Source organism: Pinus tabuliformis, chromosome 8 (genome assembly GCF_031772625.1).
Source record: "Pinus tabuliformis cultivar Carrire ecotype Pingquan chromosome 8, CPIR1, whole genome shotgun sequence".
NCBI classification, from domain to species: Eukaryota; Viridiplantae; Streptophyta; class Pinopsida; order Pinales; family Pinaceae; genus Pinus; species Pinus tabuliformis.
Window position 1 is genome coordinate 493683883 of NC_142294.1, and position 14488 is coordinate 493698370.

The 14488-nt window shown below is 40.8% G+C and overlaps 1 protein-coding gene across 5 annotated transcripts in view; it reads left to right on the top strand.

The window, feature by feature from the left end:
• Positions 1–364: 364 nt before the first annotated feature.
• LOC149236234 (uncharacterized) overlaps positions 365–14488 on the top strand; it is a 44228-nt gene continuing 30104 nt past the window's right edge. For all 5 annotated transcript variants that reach the window (XM_089372340.1, XM_089372341.1, XM_089372339.1 and 2 more), the window contains exon 1: positions 365–2738. In XM_089372340.1, the coding sequence (XP_089228466.1) occupies positions 552–2456 (1905 nt within the window). In that variant the 5' untranslated portion in view covers positions 365–551 and the 3' untranslated portion in view covers positions 2457–2738. The remainder of the gene's footprint in view (positions 2739–14488) is intronic.

Genomic DNA, 14488 nt, shown 5'->3' on the forward strand with positions numbered 1-14488 from the left:
AATGTTATCTCCAATGTACTCTTTTTGTCAGAGATCACACACGATGTTAAATTCTTGAACATAATACTTCTTCTTTAGACCCAACACTTTTCCCCATATATACTTACAAAACTTCTCCATAACATAACTCTTCAAATCTTTACTACTTATGAAACATGCATTGATGTAAATAATCCATTTTTGTATCCATTTATTGTTTTATTTCATCCACTATTTCTTTCTTTCCCTCCTCCTTATTAAATATAACTTTGACTATCTACCTTTTCTCATTTACTCATACTCAATTCTCAAAAATACGATAACAATTGCTCCCTAATAAACCGAACTTTCGATTTTAAACTTGCTCGTGCTCACGAGCTTTTTAAATTTCCTCAATTTACTTCCATTTTACGGGATGCTGCTATAGCCAAACCTAAAACCCTAGGAAAGCCCATGCATTCCAATGGGTTTTCTCATGCAAGGCACTCGTGTTTGTTCTCCCACGTTGGCGCAGGCAGTCTCGGCAGTACTCAGAAACAGGGGGTGGGATTCATATTCCATCGGGTTTTCTCATGCAAGGCACTGGTGTTTGTTCTCCCACGTTGGCGCAGGCAGTCTCAGCGGTACTCAGAAACAGGGGGTGGGATTCATCTTCCATCCAGGGATACGCCCAAGAGCTGACGCCCCCAGTCGTCGTTACAATTCTCAACCACATTTTTGACGACACCTCCGACGCCAAGCTTGCCCTTCATTTCTTTGAATGGGCGAGCAGGCGCCGCAGTTCCCATGGCTTCTGCCACAGTATTCACTCGATGTGCACGATGATCCACATCCTTGTTCAGTCCCGGAGATTCGGAACTGCCCACACGTTCATTCGTCGTCTCATTCTTGATTACCCCAGGCCGTCAAGCAAAGTAATTTTTGACGCTTTCACGCAAACCCGCCGGGGTGATAGGAGCACTTCTGTCGAAGTGTGTAACATGCTTGTTGACGCCTACGCCAAGGCCAGAATAGTAAACGACGCCCTCGATGTCTTCTTGCGCATGAAGTTGCAGGGCTTCGAGCCCTCCACACGTGTATGTAATATACTGCTTGACACACTCTTCAAGTTGGGCTCCAGGGACTTGGCATGGAGGGTTTATGGGCAAATGCTTGGGAGTAAAATAAGGCCTGATGTATACACGTTTAGTATGTTGATTCATGCTTGTTGTAAAAAAGGGAAAATAGACAAGGCCCATAGATTGTTGTCTGATATGCAAGGGTTTGGATGTGAACCCAATGTTGCCACGTATACTATTATTATTGATGCTCTGTTGAAGAGGGGGAGATTAGAGGAAGCGAATTCGCTTCTGCTTAAGATGATGCAAATTGGTTTGATGCCTGATGATGTTTCTTATACTGCTTTGATCGATGGGTATTGCAAGGGAGGCAATTTGAGGGAAGCAATCAGACTCTGTGATGAGATGGTAGGCAGGGGCTATAGTCCGACTATCGAGACTTACAGCGCTTTTATGAGTAGGCTATGCAGAGAATGTAGGTTGGATGAGGCGAAGAGATTGTTTGCGCAGATATGTGAGTTGGGCTTGTTGCCTGATTGTGTCATGTATACGATGCTGATGGATGGGTACTGTAAGGCGGGGTCTATGGTTGAGGCCCTCCGGCTTTTTGATGAAATGTTGGAAAAAGGGATAGTGCCGACGGTAGTCACATACAGTGTGCTTATTAATGGATTCTGCAAGGCTCGAGATATGATGGAGGCTGATAAGGTTTTTAATCAGATGCTGGAAAGAGGCCTGGTGCCTGATGTTGTTACTTGCAATACACTGATTGATGGGTACTGCAGGAATGGAGACTGTGAAAAGGCGTTCAAGTATTTTAGTGCGATGAAGGATAGGAATATTAGGCCTGATATTGTTACCTACAACACACTTATTCATGCTTTCTGTAGGAGGGGCCTTATGCGGGTGTCTATACAACTGTGGAATGAATTGTTGAGTTCTGGGTGCTCACCTGATGATTTTACTTTTGGTTCGATGAAGGATTGGAATATTAGGCCGGATATTGTTACCTACAATACACTTATTCATGCTTTCTGTAGGAGGGGCCATATGCGGGAGTCTTTAAAGCTGTGGAATGAATTGTTGAGTTGTGGGTGCTTGCCTAATGATTTTACATTTGCAACGATGGTTGATGGCTATTGCAGGCAAGGAAGGTTGGAACAGGCCCTTGAGTTGTGCAGTAAAATGTGGAAAGAAGGGTTGAGGCCTGATGTTGTGACCTGCAGTGCACTTCTAAATGGTCTTTGCAAATCAGGCAGGATACAGGAGACAAAAGATCTTTTGAGCAAAATGTCAGGAAGTGGATTGACAAATGATGCAATCACCTATATACTTATTAAAGTCTATTGCAGGGAAGTAAATAGTCAGGAGGTATCTCAGTTACTGGATTTAATGGTAGGGGAAAGGTTTTCTGCCTAATGCAAATACTTACAATGCCGTTATTATCGGACTTCGCACAGGAGGAAACTATCAGGCCGGGGACATGATACAATCTGAATTGCTGGAAACGGGCTTCCGATTATCCAGCGGACTGCATCTAGATTGATTAAAACCCTGGAGAGAGAGGAATAATGAAAGCTTCAAAACAAAGACCCTGTTTTATTGTTCGGTCGGACTGCTGGCAATGAAAGGAGTTTAAGATGCAGAAAGCAAAAGGATTTTATAAAGGGCAACTTTTAAAGCATTTACCAGATGCAAGAGGTAAATACTCGTGTCATAAAAGCTGTCGGTTGGAGTCTGATATTGGCAAAATCTTCTTTGACATTTTCTGATTCCAATGCAAGACATTTCCTTTCCAGATTAGCTTTATCCATTAGTAATTCAATGCTAAAATTGATATGTGTCAGGAAAACTATATTGAGCACCATTATGATAATTTTTGGTTTATTTGCATGTTGGGGGCGGTTATGCATTGCAACCCTTTTTTATTTTTATTTTTAAATTAATTTTATTATTTTAATATGTCCGAAAATGGCACTCCAACTCCCACTCCGCATCGTGCTCTGGCAACACTGGTTAAAAGTTAAAACCGAGTTTTGTTTGGGCTTCTTTTATCTCCCATTTTTGTTGATTTAAAGTTTCTATTAATACATCACAAAGTAAGGAAAACAGAAAGGTGCTTTCATGCTTTGATCTGCTGTTTACATCCTGACAGGTGGCATTTGCAGCTTTGGTAGAGATTGTGGATCTCCTTTATTTCATTGCTCGACAAGATGTAGATGTTGCCAAATGAACTTTTTAATAAAAATTGGAGGTTCTATTTATACTGATTATAATGTTGATACACAACTTGCATGGATACAAATATTTATATTGAATTGTGTGTGCAATATCTGATAACATGATGGCGAGGAATGTATTAGTAGCGGAGAACAATGTGGGTGTACTAGATTGAACAGTTTATTAGACTTCTAACAAGTTATGTTGTGACACTAAGACTTAAATTTGCTTCAATATAAAGCATGCATAGCAGGTTGTACTTTCATGAATGCCAGGTGAAAAGCAAAACTAGTTGTTAGAGACTAAGTAGGATCTACCTTATGCAATAAGGTAATGACAATAGAATCCTTTAGTGCTTTTGACTGACATGCCCTTGGGCCTTAACCATCTACGATAACTAAGAAAAGACTCTTTGGGCTGAGTGTATAATTTTCTATATTAGACTTGAGAAAAAAATTCAAGTGTAGGGAACAATTTAATTGTGAAAATCAGAAATGGTGAGGAATTTACATTAAATCCTTTTATCTTAAATATATGGGCATTTGCAATGGTGTATTAGGACCGCAGTGAACCTAATATAGCTTAGAAAATCCCAGACAAAGTATTCCTCTCTGATCTGGGCTGATTTTGTGAGATTAAACTTTAGACACAGTCGACTGACAGTATAGGTTTAGCAACATTGAAAATCTGGTGTGGGATGGATCTGGGGAGAGATGGCATGTCACACACTGTGGGGATCTCATATGTGCTGGTCTTACTGCAATTTATGACACGAGGACACCATTTGTATTGGCATCTGTAGTGCAGGTCTTAACTGTGAGTTTTTTGTTTTCCATGCTTTCTTACATGATATCTATTAGATCAATTTGCTTTTATTTTAGAAACCTCTTTGTTCTAAACATGTCAAAGGAGGTTTGGAATTTTCCATGTTTTCCTGTTGACATTTTGCATCTTATTTTTAAGATACAAAGGATATATCCATGGACCAGGTGAACAAGTTAAGCCTCTTGCATTTGCATTCCATGAGAAGCTCAAGCAAGGAACCCTATTATATGTAGCAATTATTAAAATGTTATTTTTCTGATAGAGTATTATAGTTTTATTCTTTCAATGGCTTTTTTTCTATTCCTTTTAATGATTCAAGATGGTTGTTTAGTGGGACCTGATGTGTTTTTACTGCTCTATTTTTTAGAGCGCTGAAGTGGTGGTCTGTGCTGTACATAACCTTTTATATTTTGAGCACATTTGTTGCCTATTGAAACCCTTCTAAAGTGGACCAGTAATGTATCAATTGTTATGGAATAACTAGCTAGCTTTTTGGGTGTTTGTGCACATTCTAGAATTCCTTTTTGTTTTTTTTTCTCGAGAAGAAAATGTGAGTTGCTCATACAAACAGTCTTTTTTCAAAAAGAGTAGCCCACCTAGGATTATGAATTCTATTGCTTTTATGAAGTAAAACACAATGCCATTATAGAGTGTTCGGCTGTTTCCTATCCATATAGAGTGTATGTTGGCCCCTCGCATTTGTAGCATTGGTGAATATCTTATCAGTGCCTGCCTGTGACAGGGCAACTATAGTCCCCATCTTGCTGGATTATTTTGCTTTGATCTCTGTGCCAACAAAAGTCTTTCTCATGTTTTGAGAAAAAGCTTTATGAAATCAAATATTGCATTTGGGGATTGGCTGGAGGAGATTGGAAGAAAAAATTCCTGTGAGCTCTTGCACTTAGTCGTTAGAAAAAATACTAATTAAAAAACAAAATAAAATAAAAAATTGAGAAGTTGCCAGCTCATGAGAGGCTAGAGCCATAATTGCACAGGCAAATACTGGCGCAGACACAGTAGTCATTTTGCTCTCTTAGCTACACTCTCCATCTGATGTGCGGGATCTCTTCACATTCAGATTGGACATGTCTTTGAGCACAGTGGAATGGGCAATGACAGAGCTGAAATGCTACCTGGAGATGACTAGTAGATGCAAGGAAACAGTTTTGATAGTGAGAAGGGATTGGCAGAGGCTGAAGGAGTCGAGCCTTCAAAACGTCCAGAGCAATGGCCATGAAGAGCTCAAGGTAGCAGTAGAAAGGGCACTCAAGCAATAAGGATTTAGAATTTAGATTCTTCTTTGTTAGTCCCTGCTGTTTGGCAGGAGACTATTGCATTCGTTTTTTATGATAATTTTGTTCGTAAAAAAATGAAAATGAAAATGTTGAACTCTGCTATTTCAAAACTCTGAAATGAATGTATATTTATTTATTTAATTTATAATTTTTTTTGTTAAATAGATTTTTATGAAAACTCGTTGACAAAGAATAAAAATAAAAATTAAATAATACCTCAGTTTATGTCAGCATTGAGGTCTGTGAAAATTTGGAGACCCATATTTCTATTACAACAACTGATTAAGTTTCTTCTATTTGTTGAATGCCTGAACAAATTATTTACTGCACCCTACAACAAATACCGAAACTAATACACTGCTGTCTTCACCAATTAAAATTAAATGTGGAAACAAGAAACTGAGCAAGAAAGAAATACACAATATATTACACTGTTGTTTCTGGACAAATGTCCCCGGAAAAACCCAGTGTGGGAAAACCGGTACAGCTGCTGAGGGTTTTATTATTAAGCAGTGGTAATTCTGAGTACAATTCGGTGGATGCCCAACTAACTATCCGATACAGAGAGAAATTGGGCAAACAAATAGTGAGATGATCTCACCCTGTCACTGGAAGAACTGGTTCTGATCTCGCTGGAAATGAGCCTCTGTGTCCCTTCTGCGTCAGCCTCTATGCAAAACTGGGTCAAACCCACGCAGTCTCGTCACCTCTACTGGGACTGTGCTGCCCCTCCTTCTGATCCTCTACTGGCTGAAAACTTCAACTCTCAGCTTCCCGATCTCACACCCTGCCTCCTGGCGTCTGAAACTCAATTTCTTAAGCAAGAATTCGATCTCCCTCTCAGGGTCTGCGCTGCCACAACGTAGCTCTGCGTGGCCCAGTGTTAGCCTATCTGGACATCGTTCTGCCCTCTCTCCCTTGTACTCTCCGGCCCAGGAAAACTTCCCTTCAGATACTATCCATGCCCCTCACTGCAAAAGATCACTTTGAATTCCTCTTCTGGCAATTGTTGTGCTTCAGAAATTATCTTCTGATCTACACTTTATGTGTCTTCCAAATGCCCATCAAACCTCTTATAATCATTTTGTTGAAATCCAACGACTCAGATTAGATCCTAATCAATGGCTCAGATCATTTTGGCTTGATCCTCGTCTTCTTCTAGAGTTTCACCCATAGTTATATTAATACCCTTTAATTATTTTAATTTTCTAAGTTTAGACTTAGGCATCCATTAAAAATAATTAGTTTTTTTAATAAAATTGTCTCTCGGTGGAATTTCCCAAAACGATTTCTGGGTATTGTGGGATACATGTGTCCTAGTCTCCTTGCAAATTTTGAGGCTAAGAGCACATGTGATGCTACCAGAAATCAACACTCCCTCTTAGCGAGGAATGTGCTCTTAGTAATGCATCCTGTTGAAGCATCACCTGGACTCTGTAAGATCTCCCTCTGCACTATTGATGTCTGACATCTCTACCCATCAACTGTTGCGCAAATGTTGCATCTATACTGCTGTTGACACTGCCATTGCCACTGCATCTGTATTGCAATCCTCATAATTTATGCGTTTGTGCTGCTGCTGGTACTGCCATTGCCAACATTGCATCTGCATTGCAATCTTCTCCAACTATTGCTGCTACTGCATCAACAACGGAAAAGCATCCAAAATTATTGAATAGGTGTTCAACATGATGTATCTGTTGCCGGAGTTCTGACTGCTGCTAGTCTCTGCGCTGACCCTTTGAAGCCTTTGTGCTGCTGCTGACTTTGCTCTGTGCCAACTAAATTGCTGCCAACTCTAGCTCTGCGCTGCTTAGTCTCTGGGGCTCTTAGCTATTGCAACTGTCACTCCGACACTCCTCTATATCAACTGACACTGGTCCATCTTGCTACTTCTGATCTGGGCTCCCGTAGCAAGGTATTGATCCAAGAGGTGGATTCCTCAAGGATCCTGCCCATCTGCAGTTCTTTCGAACTATAGTTCTATATCACCCCACCTCTGGGCGATCATGGCAAACTCCTCCTCCTTGATCTGTGCGGATGCAGCCTTCGGATCATGCTTCTCGTCCTTGTCCTTCTTCTTGAGAGGACACTGTGTAGTGTAGTGACAAAGTTTGCTACACCGGAGCACTTGATCTTCGAAACATCTTTCTTCTTCTTCCACTGCTCCTACTGCCCCTTAGATGCGAGGGCTGCATTTTCATCCTCCTCCTTCGGCTTCGTCCCACTGCTGTTGTTGCTACTGTCAAGTTTGCACTTGATTCAGTCTGTCCTTATCTTTTCCTGCTGAAGAGCGGCCCACATCCCTTCCCAATTTGACAATCTTTCTTTGCCCAGGATGCTCTAGAAAAGCACTTGCCATTCTTCTGAGACTGAATTTAAAGCCAGCCTCACCATCTCGGTAGGCTGAGGTGTTGACCCCACAACTGCCAACTTGTCTCGGGTTTCCTGAAGCTTTGCAAGGAACAGATCAATGCGCTCCCCCTTTTGCATTTGCGTGGATCTCATCTTTTGCTCCAAGTACATCTTCCGCTATTCGGAAGATCCTTGATATAACATGGGCAAGGCATCCCACATCTCCTTGGCAGTCCCTTTGCCTAAGATGTGACATACTACATGATCCTTCACTCTTTCGAGGATCATTCGCTTGGCCTTCACCATCTCTGCTTTGTACTTTTTGAGCGGATCTGGATCCGCGGGTACAACTACCACACTGTCGACGTAGGTCTTGAGAAAATGTTCATCCAGAAGGCATGACATCCTTGCCTTCCAGATCACATAGTTGGATGCACCATCGAACCGATCCTGATCTCGTAACCCACTAGTTGCCAGCTTTGCCAACGACAGTGTCGAACTGCTTCCTCTCTCCTCTGCGCAGCACTGGGCTGGCCTACGCTCTCCTTGTTGGAGCTAGTAGATCTACTCCGTTCTGCTGTTGCTCAGCAATAGAGAAATCAAATTCCCTGGCTAGGAATTCTCTGAGGGAGAAATTCCCTCAACCATGTCTCCCTTCTTCCTTTTGACAATTTTCTGCCCCAATAGCTGCTACAGAAAACTCGTCACACCAAAAAAATGCCTCTTTTCTGAAGTTGTTGTGTTGCTCCCATTGACATTGGCAAACTTCGGTCTGGAAGTCTTACCTCTCTGTCGACTCACTCAGAGAGAGACTTTCTTCGAAAATCTTTGCCTTCTTGGCCTGGACTGCGCAATCCCTTTGGGGATTCAATTTGCTACCTACGCAACACTTCGACCCTCTTTAGCGCTGTGCTTTCCAGCTCTGCTCTCTTGTTTCACCTGCAGCTCTGATTCCATGTGAAAATTTGGAGACCCAAATTTCTACTACAACAACTGATTAAGTTTCTTTTATTTGTTGAATTACTGAACAAATTATTTACTGCATCCTACAACAAATACCGAAACTAATACACTGCAACCTTCACCAATTAAAATTAAATGCGGAAACAAGAAACTGAGCAAGAAAGAAATACACAACACATTACAACATTGTTTTTGGACAAATGTCCCCTGGAAACTGGTGCATCAACTAAGGGTTTTATTATTAAGCATTAGTAATTCTAAGTATAATTCGGTGGATTTCCAACTGGCTATTCGATATAGAGAGAAACTGGGCAAAACAAATAGTGAGATGATCTCACCCTGTCATTGGAAGAACCGGTTTTGATCTCGCTGGAAATGAGCCTCTGCGTCCCTTTTGCGTCAGCCTCTGTGCAGAAATGCGTCAACTCCATGTAGTCTCTGTGTCACCTTTGCTGGGACTGCGCTGCCCCTCCTTTTGATCCTCTGCTGGCTGAAAACTTCAGCTCTTAGCCTCCCGGTCTCACACCTCGACTCCGAGCTTCTGAAACTCGATTTCCTCAGCAGGAATTCGATCTCCCTCTTAGGATCTGCGCTGCCACAACATAGCTCTGCGTGACCCAACATCAGTCCCTTTGGACGTCGTTCTGCCCTCTCTGCCTTGTACTCTCCAACCTAGGAAGACTTCCCTCCGAATATTATCCCTGCTTCTCACTGCAAAAGATCACTTCGAATTCCTCTTTCGGCAACTGCTGTGCTTCAGAAATTAGATTTTCCAAATGCCCATCAAGCCTCCTCTTATAATCCTTTTGTTGAGAACCAACGGCCCAGATTAGATCCTAGTCAATGGCTCAAATCATTTTGTCTTGATCCTCGTTTTCTTCTAGAAGTTTCACCCGCAGTTAGATTAATACCCTTTATTATTCTAATTTCATAAGTTTAGACTTAGGCACCCATTAAAAATAATTAATTGTTTTAATAAAACTCTCTCCCGTTGGAATTTCCCAAAACGGTCTCTGGGTATTGTGGGATATATGTGTCCTAGCTTCCTTGCAATTTTTGAGGCTAAGAGCACATTCGATGCTACCAAAAATCAATAAGGTCAATGTATGTCAACATTAGGGTCTTGTGGGGTCTTGCATGAGTAGGGTTTGGAAATGGGAGGTCATTTCATTTTTGCTGTTTCAGGTGAGGGAGAGTGCATTGTTTCAACCTTTGGCTCATACTTTATTCTCTGTGCCTTGACCCATGTCAACCAAAACGACTAGCTTGCTTCTGCCGCTGAGAAAATGTATTGCAGACAAACTTGGTGGATAGTTCTAGGGTTTGTGTAATACACTAGGGCAATTTTGCCCTAGGGTTTTCCTATAACAACAAATTTTTCTTTCCTATTACAGTAGTAATATTTATGACAATATTAATGGATCCTTTCTTTCCTTGCAAGGGACAACACCATATTTTGGCAGCACAGAATATTGTTCAATAGTATATCAATCAACAACACAATCCAATAACAATCAACCAATAATGTAAAAACAATAAACCAAGAACGTAATCTATTACACAACTATAACAATCCACAATGATAGAACTACAGTTTCACACAAATAGTGTATAGATCTCGAGTCTCGAATTTGCTATCCTAGGTGCTAGACTTAAGTAAACAAAGAGTTTATGGATCTATTCAGAAATATGGTACCCTGACTCGAGCTCGGTCTCTATTTCAGGCAAACTCTTAATCTTCGTCCTCTGATCAAACTTGCATCTACCAGTATAAAAGCCGAACTGTGAAGTAAACATAAAAATTACAGAGAAAAGTCTTAGCTTGTTCAAATCCATCCATGCTACAGATCGTTTGGATAGTCTCAAAATCTTCCTTGAGCCACGGTCCCACACCACTGAATAGTGACTATTGTCAAGCAAAAGACCATAATATTTAACACCAAAACCCTTGGAACAAACTCCAACCCACTGCAGACTTGATCCTTCCTTTGTTGGTCACCTTGGATAGATTTTGTTGTAGGGAGCTAGGGTTCAGATTGCTTAAACATCCTCCAGACTTCCACTATGATATGCCTTCAAGACCTAGGTACTGCGAGAGGAACCTTGCTTTGCCCTAGTTCTTTCGCAACCCTGTTCAGGTAAGCACCAAAACCCTCGCTAATCACAAATGACGTCCTTGTGCGGCGTGCCTAACCCAAAAGATATTGCCTTCCTTGCTACAAACAATAATCGAATCCCACGGACTTGATGCTATACAAGTATAGGGAACTTGCTACCCAAACATAGATTATCACCACATTACTTGTTACCAAAACAAAGATTATTGCCCTTATTGAATTTAGGCTTTTGTGATATCGACAAATGAATTTTGATGTGATTAGGCTTCTATAATTATTGCCCTTCTAGAGAGTTTTTCTTTCTTGTGACAGGACAAAAGAGAGAAATAGAAAATGAGTCAACTAGGGTGGAATCTATCATCACCGAAATTGACAAGGAGAAAGGGGTCTTAAAACCCCTAGAGCTAATGCTCAAGAAACAAATGAAATAATCCACACTTGATGAATAAAAATGAATTCATCCCTTTCATATGTATAGATTTCCTAAAGGGGTCTCTTCTTCTAAAATGATTGAGTAAACTTTACTCCAAGCCCCAACTTTGGGTTTCTTCGCCTAATTGCCCCAAAACTTGCCCAGTAGTGGCAATTTTGGGGTTTTTCCCCTTATAGAGGACTATAGCCTTCGGGGATGAATAAGCTATTTCGTCCCATTTGTCCCTAATTCGTAGAGCACATTATAGACCCCCATGCCCAAAATTGCTTGTCCTCAAGCAATTGCAAATTTGGGTGCTGCAGAATATTTTCTCCTTCCTATGTCACATTCTCCTTTGGCAAATTCTTCCACCTGATAAGGTATTCTGGAATTACTCTCCCTCTTAACTTCTTTCTCTGCACGACCTTGGTCGTCTCTGGAATTAATTCCAGTTGTCCTTCCTCATCTAATGGTGGAAATTCAATAGAGGTGGTGACTTCTTGTCCCACAACCATCTTGAGGCACGACACATGGAATACATTATTTGTGTGAAAAATTGGAAACCCGATACCTATTGCAACCACTCAAAATAATCCTCCTAATTGTTAAATTAATTTTTAACAATTTATTTATTATTTGCTACAACAGATAATGAATCAATCACACTGCAACCTACACAAAAAAACTGCAGAAGAAATAAACATTGGAAGAAATACTAGTACACACATAAAATAACATAGTTATTTTTGGACCAATGTCCTCGGAAAAACCCAACTTGGGAAAATCGGTGCAGCAGTTGAGGGTTTTATTATTATGCAGTAGTGAAATAAACTGAGTAGAACTGGATGCTGAAATTGGCAATCCTATAGAGAAATACTGGCAAGAAAATCTAGTGAGGAGAAATTCCTCACCCCACAGGGAAATCTCGACACTGACCTCAACTCAACTTGAGCCATCCAAACTGCCTCTACGCAGTCATTGTGTCACCCTAGCGCAGTTGCTGGCATGCTGCTGCTCTTAGCTTGGAACAACTTCTCCTCAAGCCGTTTGACCAGTAGTTGTCTGGAAAAACGTCTCTTCTGGCCTCTAAAACTTTTGCCCAGCTTTTGGCACTGGGATTCTACTTCTCCCCAGCAATTCGACTTGCCTTTAGAGGCTAATGCGCTCCACAAAGTTTCAAGGCTAGAACACATTCGATGCTACAAAAACTAACACTCCCTCTTAGCAAGGAATGTGTTCTAGTGCTGCTACCTGTTGGCATTATGACACAGGTTTGGCGCTGTGACACAAGTGTTGTCCTTGATGGCAACTCACTCAGTTCAGGATCACAGAATGAAAGAAAAAGAGGTATACGCAGGTTCTCCTTTGACCAAACCGCATATACACGCGGGTTCGCAGACCAAAAGGCGCGTATACGTATACACGCACTTTCACGCAAGGAAAAGCGCGTACATGCTGGAAAACTTGGTTTTGGTTCGTGGTATTTGGTCCTTGGTATTTTGACACATGGTATTGGTAAAAGGTATCTTGTTCGAAGTGTTGACCCCTGGTATTTGGTCCAAGGTATTGATTCTAAGTGGTTTTGGACCATGGTATTGAGTAAGGCCTAAGACTATAAAAGTAGGAGGAGATCATTAGGCAAAGGCACTCAAGTATTGAATATTTATTGAAGAGCAAGATTTGGAATACTGGTCATTGGGCTATGGTGCATAGTTGGATTTGAATCAAGGAAGAACCTGAGCGCTTGAAGAAGGATAAGTTCTATTGATGGGTCAAGATTTTAAGGCTTGAAGAGAAGTACCTTTATGTGTTTTTGATCTTTTATCTGAATAATTGGCGCATGTCGTAATCTGTAAATCTGATGATTTGGGTAGAACTGATGTCTGAATAGTTGTTAAGGTCAAATCATCTTTTACAGATCTATACGCAGGTTCATTACAGCAAGGGCGTGTATACACGCAGGTTCGGCATTTTCAGAACAACGTATATGCAAGTTTGTCTTGAGGAAAGTGCGTATGCACGCAGGTTCGACACATTGAAGTAGTGTACACCTCATAAAATATGTTTTAGCTACTTTTGTTTGTTGTTGCAGCGTTCTGGGTTCTGGCTTGGGTTCTGGTTACTGTTATTGTGTTCTGGTTACAACATTCAGAAAAGTGATTGTTTGATTCAATTTTGCAAAGGAGATTGGTTGATGCAGATATATTTGATGTTTGATTGATGTTATTGATGGATCCAGTCTGAAAATTTATGAAACGTGGTCCCTGGAAGAAAAGAGAAGGTTGTAGCTTTCTGTAGGTCAGCACCTATGTACTGGTAAACACATCAGCTAGTACAAGAGCTAGGGGGTTGTAGCTCCTTTCCAGGAGAAGCTAGAGAACGAGAGAAGGTTGTAGCCTTCTGCAGGTTGAAGCCTGCATACTGGTATAAGACTGCACTAGTACAAAATTTGTAAAAAGAAGTTTTTGATTAAAGAAAGATAAAGACGATTGCAGCAGGTGGTTTTCACCCACATTGGGTTTCCACCTTATATCTTGTGTTCATGTGTGTGATTTCTTGTTCTTTTTACTACACCTGGTTACTGTTTATATGGTTCTGATACACAGATTAAGGATCAACTAACTAAATTATATGTTTGCAAGATATACGCTGGTTGCTCTAAACACAGTTGCGTATACACGCAAGTTGCATTAACAAAAGTAGCGTATATAAATTTGTTTATGGAAATGAAATATTGTTAAGTTGCTAACACTGATTCACCCCCCCTCTTAGTATTATTTCCAACAATTGGTATCAGAGCAGGTCCTTCAGAAGAAGCTTGATTGCTTGAAGGAAGATCTATCATCATGAGTACCTACGAAAGAGAGGGATCCATTAGACCACCAATCTTTGATGGAAGCAACTTCATCTATTGGAAGGTAAGAACTACAACCTATCTTCAATCTCTTGGAACAGATGTTTGGGAAATCGTGGAAGGAGGATACACATTTCCATCAGCAATTCCTACAGATACGACAGGTAAAAAGCAGTGTGAAACAAATGCCAAAGCTGTCAATACATTATTGGGGAGTTTGTCACTATCAGAATTTGTTAAGGTTATGCAGCTCAAAACCGCCAAAGAAATATGGGACAAGATCGTTCTAAGCTATCAAGGAGACGATCAGGTAAAACGTGCAAAAGTACAATCTCTCATAATTCAATATGAAACTCTCAAAATGCACAATGATGAAAGTATAGCTAATTACTTCTTACGTATAGATGAGA